This window comes from Paralichthys olivaceus, chromosome 3 (genome assembly GCF_024713975.1).
Source record: "Paralichthys olivaceus isolate ysfri-2021 chromosome 3, ASM2471397v2, whole genome shotgun sequence".
In the NCBI taxonomy this organism is placed as follows: Eukaryota; Metazoa; Chordata; class Actinopteri; order Pleuronectiformes; family Paralichthyidae; genus Paralichthys; species Paralichthys olivaceus.
Genome location: NC_091095.1, coordinates 16,861,174 through 16,882,656, shown reverse-complemented (window position 1 = coordinate 16,882,656; position 21,483 = coordinate 16,861,174). Strand labels below are relative to the sequence as shown.

At 41.4% G+C, this 21,483-nt stretch overlaps 3 protein-coding genes across 5 annotated transcripts in view; all 3 read left to right on the top strand.

Moving 5' to 3' along the window:
• Positions 1 to 31: 31 nt before the first annotated feature.
• Positions 32 to 6,894, top strand: LOC109625650 (elongation factor 2-like). Its single transcript, XM_020080975.2, has 13 exons — positions 32 to 266; positions 1,415 to 1,629; positions 2,151 to 2,332; positions 2,660 to 2,868; positions 3,050 to 3,231; positions 3,461 to 3,566; positions 3,769 to 4,021; positions 4,100 to 4,295; positions 4,418 to 4,784; positions 4,890 to 5,243; positions 5,400 to 5,582; positions 5,813 to 5,945; positions 6,534 to 6,894. Exons 1-13 carry the CDS (start codon positions 264 to 266, stop codon positions 6,725 to 6,727), a joined length of 2,577 nt encoding a protein of 858 aa, XP_019936534.1. The 5' UTR covers positions 32 to 263; the 3' UTR covers positions 6,728 to 6,894.
• A 1,560-nt stretch (positions 6,895 to 8,454) lies between these two features.
• hmg20b (high mobility group 20B) lies at positions 8,455 to 12,997 on the top strand. 3 transcript variants are annotated; one of them, XM_020080458.2, is made up of 9 exons: positions 8,455 to 8,613; positions 8,897 to 9,041; positions 10,109 to 10,309; positions 10,603 to 10,723; positions 10,913 to 10,962; positions 11,045 to 11,111; positions 11,353 to 11,568; positions 11,717 to 11,849; positions 12,356 to 12,997. In XM_020080458.2, the coding sequence occupies exons 2-9, from the start codon at positions 8,961 to 8,963 to the stop codon at positions 12,366 to 12,368; spliced, it is 882 nt and encodes a 293-aa protein (XP_019936017.1). In that variant the 5' UTR covers positions 8,455 to 8,613; positions 8,897 to 8,960; the 3' UTR covers positions 12,369 to 12,997. The 3 variants fall into 3 exon arrangements, with proteins under 3 accessions (XP_019936017.1, XP_019936015.1, XP_019936016.1); XM_020080456.2 differs by having other exon boundaries at positions 10,910 to 10,962; XM_020080457.2 differs by having other exon boundaries at positions 8,584 to 8,675; positions 10,910 to 10,962.
• Positions 12,998 to 14,261: 1,264 nt separating this feature from the next.
• The window catches only part of unc13a (unc-13 homolog A (C. elegans)), a 43,487-nt gene continuing 36,265 nt past the window's right edge, over positions 14,262 to 21,483 (top strand). The window contains exons 1-3 of the mRNA XM_069522254.1: positions 14,262 to 14,905; positions 20,514 to 20,543; positions 20,657 to 20,756. Of these exons, the coding sequence (XP_069378355.1) occupies positions 14,884 to 14,905; positions 20,514 to 20,543; positions 20,657 to 20,756 (152 nt within the window). The 5' untranslated portion in view covers positions 14,262 to 14,883. The remainder of the gene's footprint in view (positions 14,906 to 20,513; positions 20,544 to 20,656; positions 20,757 to 21,483) is intronic.

The window sequence follows — 21,483 nt, the reverse complement described above, 5'->3', positions numbered from 1 at the left end:
CTCAACCCCGGTCACGAACCAAATTTTGATGATGATGATGATGATGATGATTATGAACTGGAGCCTTCTCGGTCTCTGAGCATCAGCCGCAGGAATCACCCGTGAGCCTCTGGGGTTCCGTCAGTACGTGCTTACGTAGGTCGCTGACGCACGCAGTATAAACTCCTGTTTCTTTACGTCAGCGGCCTCTTCCCTGCCTAAGCCCTCGTGTGGTGGGCAGCGTAAAATTTACTGACTGAGCGTATCCTAAACCATCCGTCAAAATGGTGAGTTTCTATCATTTCTTTAAGTAATTTAAGAACTTAACGTGTCGTCAGTGGTTTAGAAATGTCGGTATTCATGGATGGTGTACTATTTACGAGTATATACTGTGGATAGGGCTTTGATCAAAATGGCAACCATTTTGTCATCGTTCGCTGGCACCGCCTAAGGCCGCCGCGACTCCAGAAAACAAAGTCACCTCGCTCTCTCGTGTCAAAGTGAAGCTTTTGCTCGGAGAATTAAGTGGAGTGGTGATGAGTGAGCTTCAAATGTCTAACGTCAGCTGACTGCGTGTTGTTGGTGAACAGCGACAGTAGCGCCATTTGCTCCGTTAGCTGCTGAAATTCAGCTGAAATTGTACAAGTGACGTTTGAATACGTTTTTCTTAAATGCGCTGCTTGAAGCGGGGGAGCGAGCACATCAAACTCTGTACTCAATTCTGGGGTTTGTACCTGTAGTGTGACGGAGGAAGCATTTGCCGGCATTACGTGGCCTGGAGCATAATGCTAATTTAGCTATCAAGCTAATGTTAGCGTCTAGCATGGTGTCTGTTCTGTACACGTGGCCTATTCATGCCGTCACATGCCGGGTGCTGGTGCGTTATCTCACATTTTAGCTTACGTCAATGGCGATCTTAGCCTGTAATGGATAACATTGCTAGCCACCGTATGTCCGGATACATACTAGCTGTGGCTGGTTCAATATTAGCGGTGAAACGCAGACAACAATAGCATAAAAAATCTGGCCGTGGCGGGCACACAACGCCCTAAGGATGCAGCTAATGTTGGCAAATGTTTATCTCGTTATTCATCTGAGACACTGGAATCCAATATAACTAGACAACCGTAATTTGCCAAATTAAGTAGATTAGCTGAGTCCAGTAGTTACATCAGAGGTTATGTGAGGGGGGACACCCTTTATAATGAATCCGCCGGTAGGTGGCTCTAACAGTTATTTTTCCCGGTGTGCACATCTAAAGTTCATAAATGCCTTTAATAGCATTACATCTCTATCAGATACTGTTGTGATCGTCAGCTGAAGTAACAATTCACAGACCACAGAGTCGACTGACAGCTGCAGCACAGGCTGTAAAGCAGCTATACAAGGTCTGTTTCCTTTTGTGTGACTGTACAACTTGACTTTGTCCCTTTAGGTGAACTTTACCATAGACCAGATCCGTGCCATCATGGACAAAAAGGCCAACATCCGTAACATGTCTGTGATTGCCCATGTCGACCATGGAAAGTCAACTCTGACAGACTCGTTGGTGTCGAAGGCAGGCATCATTGCATCATCTCGTGCTGGAGAGGCCCGTTTTACAGACACGCGCAAAGATGAGCAGGAACGTTGCATTACCATCAAATCTACGTAAGTGTCTTGCTTTACTTACCACTGTTATATTTTTCTAAATTCTGCTGTTTTTGCATAGATCTGACAATAGAGGTGGTTTGAGCCTGATGGAAATTTGTTGGTTAGGGAGAATGGGGCGGGTCAGGCACTTCTGCTGTATTGGCACATCATGTCTGACTCCATAATACTGGCACACTATTAGAAAACTCACATTGCAGCTTTTTTTGGCAGAGTAGTTTGGTTTAAGTGGGAACAAGCTGACCATAAAAGCTTTTGTCAATGACAATATAGTAATATCTGTTAAAAAAGAGGCCTTTTTCAGTTTACTCACAAAGTTGTTGAATTTAACAATTTTACACTTTATTGAACTCATGTTGAGAATTGTTGGGACTCCTATTTAGTAGAATTTAAAAAAAAAAAAAAAAAAAAAAAAAAAACCACACACATCTGGTCTTAAATGTAATTTTGATTTATTTACAAAACCAGTTGCATTGGTTCAGGCAGTTAATCTTGACATCTGGTTTTTCCCTAACTTGCAGCGCCATCTCCATGTTCTACGAGTTGGGGGTAAATGACCTGGCCTTCATTAAGCATAGCAAGGATGGCTCTGGCTTCTTGATCAACTTGATTGACTCACCAGGACACGTTGACTTCTCCTCTGAAGTGACTGCAGCTCTCAGAGTGACTGATGGAGCTTTGGTTGTTGTGGATTGCGTTTCTGGTAAGAACAAGTCCAAATCTTCAGTTGATGGTGTGAGCTCTTGCTTCTGAACTTACAAAAAATGTATAAAATTGGAAAATTCTAAAAATTAAAAAAAACAAGCATTCCAGTTCAGATTTACTTCAGCTATAGAAAGTACTATAAACTAGACTACAAAAACATGTTCTGGCCCCCTGGCAACTTGCTTCTTTGTCTAACCTTATGTCTGTATTACCTGAAAATATGCTATAACCATGTTTTTATGTGCACCATTGACTACTCGTTCTAAATTAGATTCCCAACTAAATGTTGCCTTCTCCAGGGTTAACTTGTCTGTGTCCCTGCCAGGTGTTTGTGTGCAAACTGAGACTGTGCTCCGTCAGGCCATTTGCGAGCGCATCAAACCAGTCCTGATGATGAACAAGATGGACCGTGCCTTGTTGGAGTTACAGATTGACCCAGAAGATCTTTACCAGACTTTCCAGCGTATTTGTGAGACGGTGAACGTCATCATCGCCACTTATGGAGAAGAAGATGGTCCTATGGGCAACATCCAGGTGAGTGGCAGTCTCAACTTTTTATCTTAAGCACAATACTCACTGATAGTGTAGTAGTTGTGCTCATGTAGTTTACCTAAAGCACTATTATCTTCCAAATGGTCATATCTCCTTTTGGCATAAAGCATTTTGTGACGTTTCTCACAACTTCTTATTCTGACACATGTATCGTTTCCCCCAGATTGATCCACCAGTGGGTACTGTTGGCTTTGGCTCTGGACTCCATGGCTGGGCTTTTACCCTGAAGCAGTTTGCTGAGATGTATGTAGCCAAGTTTGCTGCCAAGGGTAACAGCACTGAGATGACACCAGAAGAGCATTGCAAGAAAGTGGAAGACATGATGAAGAAACTGTGGGGTGACAGGTGAATCTCTACACAGAGCTTGACACTCTTACAAATTGCATGTGATTGGAGAACGTTGCTAACAGTGAAACAAACACTTACTATATGGACCGTAGTGCACAAAAGTGGCATCTCTGAAATTTTTTTGACTTTGTTTTATCAGACTTCTTAAATTTCAAAATTTGCTTCTATTATCAAGGTAGCTGTCTCTGGCGGGGTTGGTTAATCTTATACCTTGATTTTGTTTCAGGTTTTTTGATGCCAGTACTGGAAAGTTCTTGAAGACTGGTCAAACAGCCGATGGCAAAAACTTACCCCGCACCTTTGTTGCTCTTGTGTTGGACCCCATCTTCAAGGTAACAAGGGATTAGGGATATTTACCATAAACAATTGGTCTGTTTGCCTGCAAGTGATGATTAGAATATTCTTCACTTTGACCTGACAAAACATTGATGATGACCTTCACTCTGAGCAGGGCACAGTCTTTGGTTTTCTTTAACTTTTTTGGCTTGGCTATGTGACATTTTATTCATGATTGCAATCAACTTCCATATTTAGGTGTTCAAGGCCATCATGGACTTCGATAAAGAGGAAACTGCCAAACTGATCCAGAAGCTGGATATCAAGTTGGACAATGAAGACAAAGAGAAGGAGGGTAAGCCTCTCCTGAAGGCTGTCATGCGTCGCTGGCTGCCAGCTGGAGAAGCACTCCTGCAAATGATCACCATCCACCTGCCTTCCCCGGTCACTGCCCAGAGGTACCGTTGCGATTTGCTCTATGAAGGTCCCAGCGATGACGAGGCTGCCACAGGTATGAGGTTAATTAATATTCATTTTAACAGTTGTCTGTTGATCTTGGTCTAAATGTCTGACTTAATTGTGTACCCAGCCATCAAGACTTGTGACCCCAATGGTCCTTTGATGATGTATATCTCAAAGATGGTCCCCACCACTGACAAGGGTCGCTTCTATGCCTTTGGTCGTGTGTTCTCGGGGTGTGTCTCCACTGGCCTGAAAGTGCGCATCATGGGACCAAACTACGTCCCTGGAAAGAAGGAAGACCTTTACTTGAAGCCAATTCAGAGGTTAGTGTCAACATCTGGTCTGTGAATCGGTTATTTGAAGTGGTTTTGGCACATAGATGTGAGAGGTGAATTAATCAAATTTTGGGCACATGACAATTGTCTTTCACATTCTTCTTTGCCAGGACCATTTTGATGATGGGCCGTTATGTTGAGCCCATTGAAGATGTACCATGCGGCAACATTGTGGGTCTGGTTGGAGTGGACCAGTATCTTGTCAAGACGGGAACAATCACCACCTTTGAGAATGCGCACAACTTGAAAGTGATGAAGTTCAGTGTCAGCCCTGTTGTGAGAGTTGCTGTGGAGGCAAAAAACCCTGCTGACCTGCCCAAGCTGGTGGAGGGTTTAAAGCGTCTGTCCAAGTCTGACCCTATGGTGCAGTGCATCATTGAGGAGTCTGGAGAACATATCATTGCTGGAGCTGGAGAGCTGCATCTGGAGATCTGTTTGAAGGATCTGGAGGAAGATCATGCTGGCATCCCAATCAAGGTGATTTAGTCAAAATTTTTAGTTCAGTGTTTTTTTGCTTAATGATTTTGCTATACTCCCTAAAGGTTGACTTTCTATATTGAAATGTTCTGCTTTCTTTTTTAGAAATCTGACCCAGTGGTGTCCTATAGGGAGACCGTCAGCGCACCATCAAGTGTCATGTGTCTGTCAAAGTCTGCCAACAAGCACAACCGTCTGTTCATGAAGGCCCGTCCCATGGAAGACGGCCTAGCAGAGGATATCGAAAAGGGTGATGTTAACATGCGCCAGGACCCCAAGGTCCGTGCTCGTCACCTTGCTGAGAATTTTGACTGGGATGTCGGCGAGGCTAGAAAGATCTGGTGCCTTGGACCTGATGGAACTGGCCCCAACATGCTGGTGGATGTTACCAAGGGAGTGCAGTACCTTAATGAGATCAAGGATAGTGTTGTGGCTGGCTTCCAGTGGGCTTCCAAGGAGGTAAGGAGGCCATTAGAACTCACTGTCCTCATTCTCAGCCTATACAGTCAGTTCAGAAAATGTCTTGTATTTATTTGATAGTTTAGAAAGATGTGTGCATTTATTCTAACAAGAGGCCAGTGTGTATACTTTTCAACTACAATTTATGTTCTTTAGGGTGTCCTCTGTGAAGAGAACATGCGTTCTGTTCGCTTTGACGTCCATGATGTGACCCTGCACACAGACGCCATTCACCGTGGTGGTGGTCAAATTATTCCCACAGCCCGCAGAGCTCTGTATGCTTGTGAGCTCACCGCTGAGCCTAGAATCATGGAGCCTGTCTATCTGGTAGAGATCCAGGTAAGTTCCTCTGGATGTATAGTCTGGTTTTCCTCTAGTTACCTGATCTATCTCAGTTTGGATATATGATTAGTTTTTACCTTATATATTTGCTCACAAAGTTTCTCATTTTTTGGATTTAGCAGGGGGCAATGGTTAAGTTTCAAAGGTTTTTAGTCATCGCACTGTTTTTAATTGTGCACTTTTCATGTATTTTCTGTTTAACCTAAAATCACTTCTCCCCTCTGTAGTGTCCTAACTCAGCAATTGGTGGAATCTATGGAGTGTTGACCAAGAGGCGTGGTCATGTGTTTGAAGAGTACACAGTCACTGGGACACCCATGCATGTCAGCAAGGCCTACCTGCCCGTCATGGAGTCATTTGGTATGTCCTTGTTTAGACGAGCAATGCAGCAAAAACATTTATTGTTAAACCAGTATTGTCACCTGATTCTGATTTTTATATTTAGTACATTTCTTATGTTACAGTATAATTTATAGTTATTTCCACACATCATCTTGTATTTTGCTGTCCTTTTCACTTGACGTGTACTGTCTGTACTTGAGTAAAAGTCTTATACCATAACACACTGAAACTAAACAATCAGCTATAGACTAACTATTGCTCCATTTTATGAATATCTAGATCCAAATACTGAAATCTGTAAGTCTTAATTTTCACTATAGAAACAAGTCTTTACACATGTTCCACACATTGGCTGTTTCCTTGTTGGTAACAATTCTGGTCAAAGAAACGATGGTTGCTTTGTTTATACATGAACCACTAATTGTACTGTTCAGATGACCTAATTTTAATTGTAGACAAGTGAAGTACTGCCACTGTTGAGCCCTGGGTGGGTTTAAAGCGACCAAGTCACTAGTTACTGACTGCTATGTTAATTTAACATACAACCTTTGTTAATAGTATTGTAAGAAACTTGATGAGGATACATTTTGCTCTGTCCTTTCCTAGGTTTCACAGCTGACCTTCGATCTTCCACTGGTGGCCAGGCCTTCCCACAGTGTGTGTTTGATCACTGGCAGATCCTCTCTGGAGACCCAATGGATCCCACAACCAAGCCTAGCAATGTTGTTGCTGAGACACGCAAACGTAAGGGTCTCAAGGAAGGCATCCCACCATTGGATAACTACCTGGACAAAATGTAAACGCTCATCTGGCTCATGCATCATTCCTCCGCTCCCAACAAATTAAGTCTACATCATGGGACCGGACTGTACAGAACACAGTGATCACTGTTTGCCACAAGAATTACCAATATTGAATAAATATCTACAAAAATTGTAAACCATCAATAAAAGAAAATAAAAATGTATGGTTCGGGCTCTTTGTTTTCTTTGTCTGCTTCTTAACAGATGATAATGAAGATGCTGTTATGTTGCTGTGTTTAAAACAAATCCAAATGTACATAACTGGGAAAAAGATAAATATTAGGATAGATGTGAGTTTTTATGCAGTGATTTTTATTTTCTTTCATTTTGCCAGATACCTTCTCTGCTGCAATTTCCAATTTAATAGTACGTATTTGCTTCTTTTTTTCCCCGCCAGCATCTTATTTCTTAAACCTATTCAGCTGTAATGTGAGGTGCATTGTTGAGATGTAACAGAGTTGGTTGCAGAAAGATGAATCTCGTTTTCATGATGCCTTTGTAGGCCTCTCTTGACAGGATACAATTGAATGTAATAGTTGTGTGGCTGTAAACCTTAAAGGAGACCTATTGTGCTTTGGAGTATATCTGTCTAGTGGGTTGCATGGTCATGGTGTGCAGCTGATGCGTCCGTTTCTGTCTGACGTCAGCAATGTGTTCATCAGCATAATGCACGCCCAGCGGCCAGTCAGACACTCCCCCAACTATGGCGCGGAAACTTGGCCCGAGCTGGGAGGAGCGATGTAATGAGAGTTAAAGGGATAGTTCACAGTAAAATGAAAATTAATCACCATTATGCTGATGACGTTTTGAGTCAGATTTTAATGTCTGCTTACAGACACCACTGGAGCAGTGTATGGAGGCAATTTATGTTTGAAGAAGTCACCATTTACTTCAATTGTATTGGATTTGGCTGCAACGCTGTTTACCCCTGAAACTCCAAAAGTCATCGACATAGTGGTGACTCGATTGTGTGAATTTTCAGTTTTTCATTTTTTCAAAATTAAAATTGTGAACCCAAAAAATGAGAATAATTGGTGTTATGAAAAGTATTACAGAATCTGGCAGACTGGGTTGTGGTTGTTCCCAACAACGCCACCTAGGGCAATTTCACCCCTAGGAAATTAATGAATTAATATGTAAAGGTCACCAATTATCCACAGAGGGCAGAGAGCGTTCCATATAAAAACATATTTTTATTACAATTGAAATTAACACTTGGGGCAGCAGTGGCTCAGTCCATAGGGGTTTGGCTTGGGAACTGGAGAGAGTGGGTATGGAAGGTAGACTGGTAGCTGGAGAGGTGTCAGTTCACCTCCTGGGCACTGCTGAGGTGCCCTTGAGCAAGGCACCATGCCCCCCAATAGCTCACGGGGCGCCACTCCTGGGGCTGCCCATCCCTCTACTCTACTCTACAATCTCTCTCCAAAAAATGTCCATGTGCATGTCTTTGAGCCCTCTGTGTGTGTGGGGTTGTGGGTTTGAACTGCATGTGTAAGAAGTGTAAAATGATTGTAAAAAGAATTTCCCCTTGTAGGATAAATAAAGGAAGTTTGAAAAATATATATATATATTAGGGAAGCTAGTGGGATATTTGACCAGGATATAGCCTTTCAAAGTAAATGTAATACAATATTTTTTCTTTCTACTTTCTCATTAGTTCCAGGGATTCAATGAATATTTTTTCGCACATGATGAACCATCATCAGTGGAACATTATTATAATTATTGTTATTTAACAGAAAACTAGAGAAACACACGGTGTTGAACTAGTAAAATGAGTGGGGGAGGGGTTCACAGCCATCCAGCCAATCAGGAGTATCCGTTTCGACCAATCACATAACAGGCAGTCTTCTCTTCCTGTTTGGAGAAGGAATTCACTGTCGGTGAGTAATACAACGTTTAGATAAGAAGTACAACTACTTGTTAGAAACTGTAACTGTCCCGAGTGAGTACTTTGTACTTGGAAGTGGAAATACGTATTTTGCTGTGTAATTGTTTGTCGTGTTTTGTGTTACCTTTGTGTGTGTGTGTGTGTGAGCAGTTAGCCTCAGTGCACAGCTAGCAGGCAGGTTAGCTTATCAAGCGGCATAGCTGCGGGGACAGTAATACCACAATAAACAATCTCTCTCTGTTTTATATCCATTTCTCCTATATTATTTTGCACAGACATAACCCCAACGGATAAAGTCCAGTTCCAGCCTGAGCAAAGTCGTTTTCTCGGGAAGATCCCATGGGAGGGATCAAACAGGAGCAGGGTGATGCCTCACAGCAGCTCAGAGCCTCACACTCAGCCGACCAGACCCAAGACGAGGTGACCACGGTTAACGTTCAATCATTTTGACTTTGCTTCCTGTATGCAGCAGTAAGGCTGTCAGGGTTTGAGGAAAGCTCTGAGGACATGTGTTGTCTACTTTATGCACAAATAGTCACTGTTTCGTTGCAGCAGCTCTGGAATTATACACCTTTCATAAATGTTATAATGTTGGGTTGAGGTTGACAACTTCCAGAGTCAAGTATTTATTTTAAAAATATGTAAATGCATTATCAATTATTCTGTATTTCAGCTTTCCTCAGTTCCTTTCCACCTGGTTTCACTTGTAGCTCGTTACTCCCCCCCATCCCCTGGATTCCAAGGGAACATATAACAATGTTTGTAGTGTTTTTTATATTATATAATGGAAAGCTGACATTAAGAAAATATTCTCAGTATAGTGGAACACAATTCAACAGCACTACTAGGATTATCTTATATTCAATCTCTGCCCGAAAATCCCTTTCACCTAAATATTACACACTGAACCTTTTAATGGCTTTAAAATAGAAGAATGGGGTTTCTGTGGATTCTGAAATTTCTGAGTTTTAGGCCTCAAAGATCTTAAATATAAAAATATATATATGTACGAGGCCTTAATATACCTTTAGGTAGTTTTGAATTATGTTGATGTGAATGCTTCTTTTGCATTATTTTTTTAAGAGAGAAATGTTTTGGCAGCATGCATAGTTTGTAATGTCTCTGTGTTAACATATAGGTATAAGCAGATATAATTTAACTAATTTTGGGACTGTGATATTCCATTATATGTCATTCTTGACATATATCACCTTCATTATTTTCTAAGAAGTCTTAAATTAATTTTTTGGAAACCTGCAGGAACCCTGAAGTTACACTGAATCAGTGTCTCCAGTAGAGCTGCAACAACTGATTTATTAATAATATAATAATTATTATTGAAGCAAAGAGGCCAGAAATTCAATTGTTGGTTGGACAAAACAAGACATTTGAATATGTTTTTCAACATGTTTAAACATCACATTTACAAACCAAACAGCTGACAAGCCTCTCCATTCACAAGAGTGTCATTCTTCCTCTCTCTGTAGCCCAAGAAGAGAGGCTGGCCAAAGGGAAAGAAAAGAAAGAAGGTGCTACCAAACGGTCCTAAGGCACCAGTAACAGGGTATGTGCGCTTCCTGAATGAGCGGCGGGAACTTATGAGGGCCCGATACCCTGACTTACCTTTTCCTGAAATCACCAAAAGACTCGGAGCAGAGTGGACACGTTTAGCTCCAAATGACAAACAGGTAACATTTTATGTTTAAAATTAACACAGTATATTCAGTGCACCAGGTATTTAATGATACTTTCTTACTGGTCCTGTTGGAGTCCATGGTGACTCATGGAAATCCAGTCAGGAATATAATAGAAGGTGTTATTTTGAAAACACCTGTACTTTTAGCAATTACAACATATTTTTATGATAACATTTAAAAGATTTTCAAACCTCATGGTTTAATTTCAAAAATTCAAAAAAATCAGGAATGTGTCATAAAGCAAGTTAGATTTTTTTCCCTCAACATCATTCTTGTACCGGCAGCGCTATCTGGACGAGGCGGAGCGGGAGAAGATGCAATATGCACAGGAATTGAAGGAATATCAGCAGACTGAGGCCTATCAGATCACCAGTGCTAAGATACAAGACAAAAGGATCAAGAAAGGTGAACACTGACTTCTATTCACCTAATGTTTATCATGCTGACTACTGTTGTGCACGTGTGTTTTTATTAGTTACTACCTGTAAAATAACCACAGTCATCAGGGCAACTGGCAAGATACTGTATATTATTATTCAACTTCTCTCTTCCATCTGAGCTGTATTATGGACATAAAGTTTTCTCTTTCAGAAGATGCTCCATCTGTCATCATCAGTACTAGTTCAGGGTCATCTTTACCAAAGGTACACTAACTTGCGACCACATATTCTTAAATATTTTTATAGTGTAAATTGCACAAGCTGAGTTGTGCATTTTGTCCTCCAGGCTTCTGACCTCCCAAGTAGATTTGACATCCCTATCTTCACAGAGGAGTTCCTGGATCAGAACAAAGGTAACGAAAACCTGAAAATGGAAATAATCACCTAACAAATAAAGTACAAGGCAGTGTTTACAGAATGGCTAGGTACTAATGCTAGGACAGAATTGTGCCATTACTTAATTGACTAATAGGACATTAACAGAGGTGGGGCCTGGACATCATGCTATGAGAGGTGATCACATTGATGTAAAGCTTTTCAGTTTTAGTTCTACCAGCACACAATCATTTTTCATTTCACTCTTTGCTGTTTCAGCTCGAGAGGCTGAGTTACGGCGACTTCGTAAGGCTAACATTGAGTTTGAGGAGCAGAACGCAGTGTTGCAGCGGCACATCAAGGACATGTACAACGCCAAAGAGCGTCTGGAGGCTGAACTGGGGCAGGATGAGAAGCGCACCCAGGCTCTTCAGCAACACTTACTGGCCATTAAACACACGCTGGTTAACAGCCTCTCATCAGTCCCACTGCCAGGTCAGCAGGCAGGAGGCTGCATAAAAAACTGTACTGTCCTAGGAACTTTTATATTAGTGCTTAAATTCCATATTTTCCATTTGAAAAATCAAATATTCAATAATGTGTGACCTTGATTCCTTTTTGTGATTCTTTTTTTCCTTGACAGGTACAGGTGAGACAGCCTCTCTTGGGAACCTGGACTCATACCTGAGTTGTCTCAGCGGCGCGCTTGAGGGAAACCCACACAAGCACCGTGCCCTGCTCACCCAGCTTTGTGAGGTCCTCTCTCATCTTGACAGGTAACTGAAACCTCTTTTACATTCATACCGAGGGCATGTCACACCAGACTTGTGCATTTAATCTGTATTTGACCACTGGTACATATACTGATCACGGACATGTGACACTTTGTTCACTTATTTTGTGCACACACACGCATGCAGCTATTCCAGCACCATAATCAACCCTGAGGTTATTCAAATGAAAGTTTTAAAATGTTTTATCATCATCAAAAATGGTTGAGGTTCTGTATAGTAAATTTCCTCACCGGTCAAAAGTTAGAGAAACACTTTACCATCAAGTTCAGGTGTCAAGAAGATAAAATTGTATAATATACTCCAAAATATTTAGTAATCTTTGTAGTTTGAACTGGTCAGAGAGAGAGAGAGTCGCACACTATCATTAGACCTTTGTCTATCATGATTATCCTTGTTCAAATTCTGAGCTCTCAGGTTTTGCAGACCATATTTAAATTGCATCCCTGAATGTCTTCTTCCTCTGTGTGAATGCACTATTTTCTTGTCAGTGAGAAGTTATGAGGAGACTCCATCTGAAGAGCCTTTGATTCCTGCAGCAGAGCGACACGTGATGGACACGTGGTATTAGCTCAAATTAGTGCCATTCAACAACGCACGTGGCTATCTCAAGGATAGTGAAGACAAGGGTACAACACTTCAAAACACCACATGACTTTTCTTTATTAATGTGTGTATTCACACATTATTTTTTTTGTGAATGTAAATCTGTGGGGTGGTGTTAAGGGTTTTTACAGTTCAGGAATTTCATTAAATGTAATTTTACCTTCTCGGATGCCATAAGTAAATTTAGATTGACCCTAACTCTATTGTGTAGCTTTGTATCAACAGTTGCTCACCGGTCCTATGAGCTGTCCAATAAAGCCAGACTAACAATGAGTTTACATTAAATGCCGTAAGGTATGTGGTGGGTGGGTGGGTGTACATAGTGTTATTTAGACTGCATGGAGAAACAAATGGGAAGGGATCGAAATGTTAGGGTTTACTGCACATGTTTGAATTTACATCGATGATGGCGGGTAGTGGGATCGATGAGCAGTTTAACATGTTGTCAGAATATTATATATTTGTGAAGTATATTTGTATTTTTCTTAAATGTTCATTAAAACATATTGAAAATGTTTCCAACAACATGGTGAGTATGTGCAGCTTGAATTGTTTTAATTGTCATGGGTGCGTTGTTTTATCCTAAGTTTAAATCCAATCCCAGAACAACTTGCGTGTTTACATACCACCTAAGGTAAAATGTGCTTTTTTATGGTTTTAGTGCTCTTGACCCCAAGGACTGTAAAGATGTAAAGGGTGTTGTGTACCAGCAGGGGGAGCTGTTGACCCTCACAGCAGAAGCTAGACCAGAGTTAAAAGGTGTATCTCTTTGTTTTTGTGTTTTTTAATTGACATTGAGATTATCTGTTTCAAATATGCAACACAGTTTAACACTGAATTTAAAGATTGAGACTGACTTAGATTTTGTCAATGAGAAACTCATTCAGTCAGAGCAAGGCTCAAAGATTTATATCTTGCACCAATTACGGGCGGCTGTGGCTCAAGAGAGTCGTCCACTAACACTAGTAGGTCGTCAGGGTGAGCCCAGTCTCCCATAGTCTTCGCAGCAAAGTGTACTTGGTGTATGAGCGATGTGTGAATTGAGAGAAATTTCTGCACATAGATGCACTGTGTGTATGAATGGCAAAAACGGTACTGTGGAATGCTTTGAGTGGTCATCAAGAATAGAAAACGTTACATAAATACAGCTGTTTACCATTTAATAATAATATTTTGTCCTTTTCTATAAGCACCAACAGTCAATCTGCTTCCAGTTAATCATCACCCAACTACATCACCTCATATTGGGGCTCCAATTATTTTCATCATTGTTTAATCTATCTAATTAGCCCCTTGATGAATCAGTTGGTTCATAAAGTTTCAGTGTGTGTGTGTGTTTGTTCATATACCTTGATTCTTTTTAACTTTGATGTATAAGAAGATACATTTTCTTTAACTAACTGATGCTTGATAATTCTTGCCCAGTCAGCTTCTTTTGGGGTTCTATTGGAGCCCCAGCTGACATCTGATTGACCTGTGAAATGAGTCCTGTCAATGGTACAAGTCACTTACTAACAGTACTAATGTTAAATATGAGAATTTTTGAAGATTTTTCTAATCTTCAATCTGCTTGAACAAGGAACTTTTTTCAAAAGTATCCATTGATGAAGCTATAGAGTTAACAGTAAACAAGGAATGATTTAAATGTGGACCTCAGGACTTGGATGTTGGACATATAATTGGCCCCTCTTTGTAAATTGTGTCCCCTTTATGACCCCTGATGTAAAAAAAAAAAAAAAAAACTCTAGATCTACCCCTTTCAGAGGAAAACGTTTTTTTAAACATCAAACTGATGTTCCAAAGTTTTGGGTTACCTGGATTTAAGGTATGTACGATGGTTAGCAGTTATAGTAGTTCTTTCTTTTTATTCTGCAAAAAGTAGTCTTATCCATTATGGCAGTGACTGAAGAAGAATTACAATATTCCCAAAGAGACAGTGGAGAGTTAAAAGTTATAAAGTCTCAGGACCTAAAGAACAACTCTTGAATAGATGTCTGCTTGTTCAAACAGACGAACACACACACCCCCCACCACAGACCACCGCCCTGACGTCACTGCCAGTAGCTGTCCACGCGGCTGTGGTGCTGAAGCTGAACAAGATGGCTGAGTGCTGGGGAGCGGAGAGCTGAGACAGAGAAGGTGGTCGGGGGGTAGAGTCTCAGATTTGGACAGACGCGCCATTAAACCGGGGACAGACGGGTTTACCACTCCGGAGCTCGCCCTGAAACAGCGAAGAGTTGATTTACCGAGCAGCGGAACGAGCCCCGCCAGGCCCCGGCTCTGCTGCCGACGGCAGGCTTCTCCCCATCCGCAGCCCCGCGACCCTCTCCCCGGCTGCACTGCTGCCCAGATTAGCTCAGTGAAGGAAAGCTGGTGAAGAAGCTGGACCCGGTGCCAAAGGCGCTCATAAGAAATGTCATTGCTGTGTGTTGGAGGTAAGAGCAACGAATGAGCAATAATCTGGCACGACTACCTTTCGATTTCCTCCACCTTAAGTAAATCCACGTCGCGTCTTGTCGGCTTTTGGTGGAGGGGTTGACCTGTGAGGATGCATCCATAACTGTTGGGGAAGAGCTGCTACGCTCATAAATGTCTTTTGCAGTTTATTTCGTGCACATCTCACTGATAAGGCGAATACTTCCCATCATCACCTATCGTGTTTGAATATCTTTTACCCTGATATTCATTCCCACTGTCAGCCATGAGCACGACCTGCCTGCCGGGGCTCATTTCACCAAACCTGGGATCACTACAACATTTAAGGATCGATTTATGGTTTCGGTGTATTCTTTCTGGCAGCCGCTGTCAAACGAGGTAAAACCAGATGTAGGTTGCTCCACTCGCAGTTTATGCCTGCATGTGTTTCACGACTCAAAGTCTTCACTGGTGCAGACGTCTCCTCAGTTTTCATGCATAAAAGTGCCAAAAAAAAAGAATCAAATAAAAGGTTTCTTTACAGTAGGATTTTAAAAAGAGATTCGATTTTTTAAATTATCGTTCTCCTTTGATTGAGCAACAACAACAACCACAGTCTGTTGTGCTTTAGAACAATTAAATATTCAAATGGTTGTTTTGGTTTCCTTCTAAGCCTGATTTATAACAGTGTCTGCTATGACTTCTTTTCAAATATCTTCCTCTGGTCACTGATGGTGTGTTTGTAATTTTCAGTCAAAGGTCCAGTGTGTAAGATTTAGCTGAAAGGAAACTATTGGCAGCAATTTAATGGAGAATAATCCTCATGATGTTTTCACTAGTTCGTTTCATCTAAATTGTATGAATTGTAGTTTTCTTTACCCTAGAAAAGGCTGGTTATATTTAAATACTTCATATTTACATCGAGGGAGTCCTCACTACGGAGGCCGCCGTGTTTTTTACAGTAGTCCAGACTGGACAAACTAAACACCTTTTGAGTTTTCATGACAGCTGAAGGCCTCCCCTTCCAAACATTTTTCATGTTTGGAAGGGGAGGGTGAGGTTAGGGGTATCCAGCTGCAACATGTAATTTCAACACTAGATATCACTAAATTCTACACACTGTACCTTTAAGTCTATGTGGCCGAGAAATAGAACCTGGACCCCAAATAAATCTAGTCCTCTGATTGACAAACCTTTAAATGTAATTTGTAGGCTATTAACAGTACATTTAGTGTAATCCTGTGAATTTTTGTAGTTGTGTTGTTTTTGATTGATTTATTATTCAGGTTTGATGAACATCTTTGTATCAGGAGCTTCGGACAAGTGAGTGAAGGCCTCCATTTATCAAAATTCACTTACGTTTAATCAGGAGTCATTTGCTATCAGGTATAATTTAAAACATTTTGATAAATGGAGGCCTTCACTCACTTGTCCGAAGCTCCTGATAAACACAAGGGGAAAACTGGGTGGACAGATTTCTACAAATGTCAAGGGAATTAAAGAGGCCCACTATTATCCTGCAGCGGATCTCCTCCAAGCACCCTAATAACACCTGGTCAGCTGCAGATTTGGGAACTGAAAGTTTAAACCACTTAAGACAGCTTTAGATTAAAAAAGAAATGTTAAGAATCTGAATTTGTTGATTTATTATGGTTAGAAATGCTCCCCCTTGTAAGGTTTTATTTACACTTCCTCTATAGGAGCTGACTTAAAATGTTTATGAAGATGCTGCTTCTGTGTGTTGACACCATCTGATTGCACAGATGTCAGGATTGAGATTCAGGCTCATTGATGGCCCCTTTATGTCCTGAAGCTTTGTTGGCATAGCAACCCCATTGGTATTTTAGGTCTCTGCTGGCATTTTCTCATTAGTCCCTTCACTCTCTGTTGCAGGCCTGCAGCTAGGTTTATACTGATATTATATTTTTTCACTGTGGCTGTGAACAGAATGAAGCTATGAAGAGGATGATAAGTATAGGTGTTCACTTTGGTGAAACGGTTTCAGGCTGATATGAACGTTGCAGCAGCAGTGATGGGACATTGCCTGTGTATGCGCTGCTCCCATGTCTCGAGGTGTTAGATTTAGTCTTTCAAATGATAGCCTGTGTCACACAAACTGATTAAGCATATTCAGATCTGACAGCTCTCCAACTGTCATCCCCCATAGCGAGATATAAATTCACACGTTACAACTTTATCACAGAGCAAGCCATGACAGACGTCTTTATTACTTTTGCTTTTTTGCATTAACATAATTACCTTCAGCAAGGAGGTTATGTTTTTAAGTTTTGGTGCAGATCTGGAGCAAGGTGACAGATCCAGGGTTTTTCTCTTTTAACATTCCTTAACATTGCAATATTTGAAATTGTCAACATTTTCATTGATTTGTCAAGGAATCATAGGCAAGAAAACTCAAACAAAATTAGAGAGTTGGTATCTGTGATTCTGTGCAATTTCATGTGGATGCAAATAGAAATCTGTATCTAGTGGTTTTAAACTTGGTTTAGGTTTGTGGGTTTTTGTTCAGCCACTGTATCAGGGCTAGAAACGTGTAACCTCCAACAATGTGTGGCTGAGAAATGTAAAGTGGTCTTAGCTGTAGGTTTGTTTTGATTTACAGAGACTGTTGGGCCTTGGCGGAGGTTCATGCTCTACTCAGTGCATTTCTAATATATGTGATCAGATCATTAAGAACCTTGGTAAAAGTAGTCAGCATGTCACAATAATATAAGTTAACATCAAACCATCCAACCACTGTTGTTTTTGTTGTCTTGTGACTTTTGAAATACAGTGCTTTATTACTGTCGCTACTATGGCACTCAGAGGAATGCATCCGGCCGCCAAGAAAAAAAGGAGGAAGTGGGACAATCTGCACCAGTTTGTACAAACTCTTAGATCTCCACACCATAGATATGTCTGATTTTTTAACAATTCCTTATTTCCCAAGACATTGACAAAAGTCTGCGGTGTTAAAAGGAAGTTAGGAAAAAAAATCCTGGTTGTTTCCTGGCCCAGTTCCTGTCCCTCCACCATGTTGAGCACCAATCATTTCAGTGACTTTGTGTAATCCTGTTCACAAGCAAAGGGTAGCAGTGAAAACCAAACTTCCTAGGTGAAGTTAATAGAGTTAATAATGATTGTAATTCTGGAAATAGGAGCAACCGGGTTTTATTGTAAATATCCATAGTAGATAAAACATAGCATTCATATTCTGTGGTTAAGGATGAAAAGGCACCAGCATTACAAACTGTTTATATCCTCTATTGTGTCTCAAGTTTGATTGCTAAGCTACTTAATTAGCAGACTTTAATTAGTGCTTATGAGACAAGTGCAGTCACCAGTGACCTCAGCACTTTTTTAACAGTTAAACTCTAATCAGCATCACTAACATACAGTATTCCCTCAGGTGTGGTGCAGGTGCTGAATGTTATCCAGCAGAGCAGACAGGAGCACACTGCAACCACCTCTCACTTTTACTAAATCTGTAGTTTTTTCCATCCATCTCCTGTCTACAGGTTTATATTGTTTTGCCTGGTGTCGAATTCTGAGCTGTGGCCTGTTTGAAACCTAAAACAAGTCCCTTTAGTTCTTCTGCACACAGGCATCAGTTAAGGTATTTGTCCAATTTTTACCCCAGTAAAGAAAGAGAAAACGAGATCCTGTAATAACTGTGGTGGGGACTCCACCTTGTTTGGTATTTTTCAGAAAATATGTTACACCTACTGCCTTCTCCTCTCTCCTCTGTGCTGTAACCACATCGATGTTGGTTTAGTCTCATGCCTGTGAGCTGTGAGCACCCCACCCCCCTTTTCCGGCAAACCCCCCACCCACCCTTGTCACACTGAAGTGGTTATTTTTAGTGTTGGGGATGCAGCACGCTCTGCTCGCATCCGGCTGCACACAGAGATTAATGGAGCACGAGAGAAAGAGATAGAAAGGGAGCACACGTGCATACTTGCCACATTGCAGGGGAAGCTTGTAGGAGCAAGTGATTGAGAGAGAGAGAGAGAGAGAGAGGAGGATGACGACTGGCTGATGGTAAGGGGGGCGCAGCGTTTGAGAGTGTTGGCAAGGGTGCAGCCGAAGATGCATCTGTCACTTACTGTCTGTATGAAGCAGAAGAAATAATACATTTGAATGTCTCTTTTATAAATGTATGTATTCGATACTTCCACCGAAATGAACCCCCTGTACCCCCTTAGGCGTGACTGCCCCTGACAGCAGCTTAAATACCAAGAGGGGGATTTCACTTTGAAGTTGGATAAGTAGCACATATGCTCTACCACACCTTGTACTCCGACACCTGCCTCATGAATCAGAGCAATATTTAAGTGATAAGCAGGATCCCAAGGGGGTTTGCTGGGGTTAGGCTATTTTAGGAGCAAATTTGTCCACAGTGATTATCATACCTGCTCGGCTGTCACCAACTCTGAATGTGTTTCTTTATCAGCATCACTTTTGCAACTGTAATTTTTCGTGATTTAATAAGTCGGAGTGTTTATTTATATATTCAGCTCCTTCTATTTTGAACATTTGCGCTGTAGGTCATACATTTTGAAACCATTCTTCTTACAGCCACACACACTCAGATGATTTATCAAGGGCTTGTTGTTGTGGCCCGATTACATTGATTTTAAATGATGCTAGGTCGCTGTATTTCTTTGCCTAAATGTAACATCAGTGAAAAGAGGCAATCAGCAGGGATTAAAAAGCAGAGCTGTGAATATTAATGCCTCACTGCTGAACATGGGGACGCTGGGCATCGACAGGGTGCAGGACAGAATGAATAATGGAATGGCTCCTGACGTCACTGTGGCTATAAAAGTCAGTCTGGTTCCTCCAGAGGTCCCTGTGTGGTGGAGCCGGCAGCGGCACCTCAGCAGTCCTTTTATCCATCACCCCCTGTCGACAACCTCGCAGGAACTCACACACACACACACACACACACACATCATAGAGGCATGTGGCCGCTCTCCCCCCTGGCATCACCTTTTCACTGTCACCTGCACAAACTGCCCTCCTTACCCCCGTGACTCAGAGACGCTGAAATCTGATGAACAGATGCAGTCTTTCATATTGAGATCCTGGCATTCTGCCCAAAGAGGATGGTGGTGTCCCAGGTTGAGAAGAACACCACCCTCCTCCTCCTCCCTCTCTCTCTAAAATGCCAGGCGCTTGTCAATCACCAACCAGACAAACCTACACACAAGCTACAGTCAGTGGTCTGGCTTGACTGTAGGGTAGAGTCACACGACACTAAGCATAAGACGAGCCTTCATGGAGTCACTCAGAGCTTCTTTTACAGCATAGAAATGTGAAATCTTATATCTTCTATAGCCTATAACCCATATATATATATATAATTATCTTCGACAAGAAGGTTATGTTTTGTCTGCGTCTGTTTGCTTATTATTCAGCAGGATTCTGCAAAAACGAAATACCTCAATACCACGATTTTCAACATTTCTGTTAATTTCTAAAATATCAATTCATGGGTCTTGATGAAAAAAGCCGGTATGTTTGGGAGACTGATATTTATAAGTGTGTGCAATTTGGTGCAGTGCCAAAGTGTATGTCTGATTCTTTCCATGGATTAATTTCTCCACTGTTTTCTCAATTTGTTTCCAGTGAAGAAAGCCAAGCTTGATGGACCCCAAGGTGAGTAATGGCCTTCAACCTGTGGAGATCAGCCATATCTTATTTATTGCCGCTGAATTCCATTAAACACACTCATTGGTAAACAACACAATTTGTATTTTCCTTTTCCACAGAGAAATTTAACACATACGTGACCTTGAAGGTGCAGAATGTTAAGAGCACCACCATCGCTGTGCGCGGCAGTCAGCCGTGCTGGGAGCAGGACTTCATGTTGTGAGTGATTCTTGCCCGTCTCTCCGTCTTTTAACTCAGCATGTCTTTCCCCCCTTTAGTGCTCATCCTCCTCTTTCACTTTGTCTAAGTTGATTAAATGGGGGACAGCGCTATTCAATTTCAATTGATTATTTTTTACCATATTCCCTCTTCCTCAGATCTCTCATATTTTTTTACTCATTGTTTCCATTTAATGCATCTTCTCTTGGACCCACAGAGTTATGAATAGGGTTGTATTGTTTGGATATAGAGAGCATTGTTACATGGTTTCTCAGGTCAACAGAGCATTGCTTCCTGTTGAATTTGTCCCACTAAAGTAAGGCAGTAAAATGTTTATGTCTAAAACAGGAGTGGGCTTGAAAAAAAGCATGATGACAATTTCTCACTGTTACAAACGTTTCTGATGAATCTATATGTGATGTTTACTGTCCATGACTGTTTCGTGATGGAAACAGAAATAGTATCTGTTGTTGTTCCATCTTCGCTCCCTCTTATATCTTGTCAGCGACCTGAATGATGATCACCTACTCTCTCCATCCTCGTGCAGTGACTCATTTCCCTCAGCAGATTCACTTACAGTGTGCATCCAACACCAAGCTGAATTGAAGCTCCTGATGGCACACACTCTATTTCTGTTGAAAATCCTGTCTCTCCTCAGCTCTTTATATCGTCCTGTATACTTTTGCTCTCTTTCTTTTGCTTTTTCCCTCACATATTCTCTTTTTCT

What these genes read in the sequence shown, in the direction of transcription:
- LOC109625650 (XM_020080975.2), top strand. An exon ending in CGATGACGAGGCTGCCACAG is followed by an intron (nt 4,022 to 4,099) that starts GTATGAGGTTAA and finishes TTGTGTACCCAG; the next exon opens with CCATCAAGACTTGTGACCCC. An exon ending in TACTTGAAGCCAATTCAGAG is followed by an intron (nt 4,296 to 4,417) that starts GTTAGTGTCAAC and finishes CTTCTTTGCCAG; the next exon opens with GACCATTTTGATGATGGGCC.
- hmg20b (XM_020080456.2), top strand. Translation starts at nt 8,961, where the DNA reads ATGGGAGGGATCAAACAGGAGCAGGGTGATGCCTCACAGCAGCTCAGA. An exon ending in TAGCTCCAAATGACAAACAG is followed by an intron (nt 10,310 to 10,602) that starts GTAACATTTTAT and finishes TTGTACCGGCAG; the next exon opens with CGCTATCTGGACGAGGCGGA. An exon ending in CAGGGTCATCTTTACCAAAG is followed by an intron (nt 10,963 to 11,044) that starts GTACACTAACTT and finishes TTTGTCCTCCAG; the next exon opens with GCTTCTGACCTCCCAAGTAG.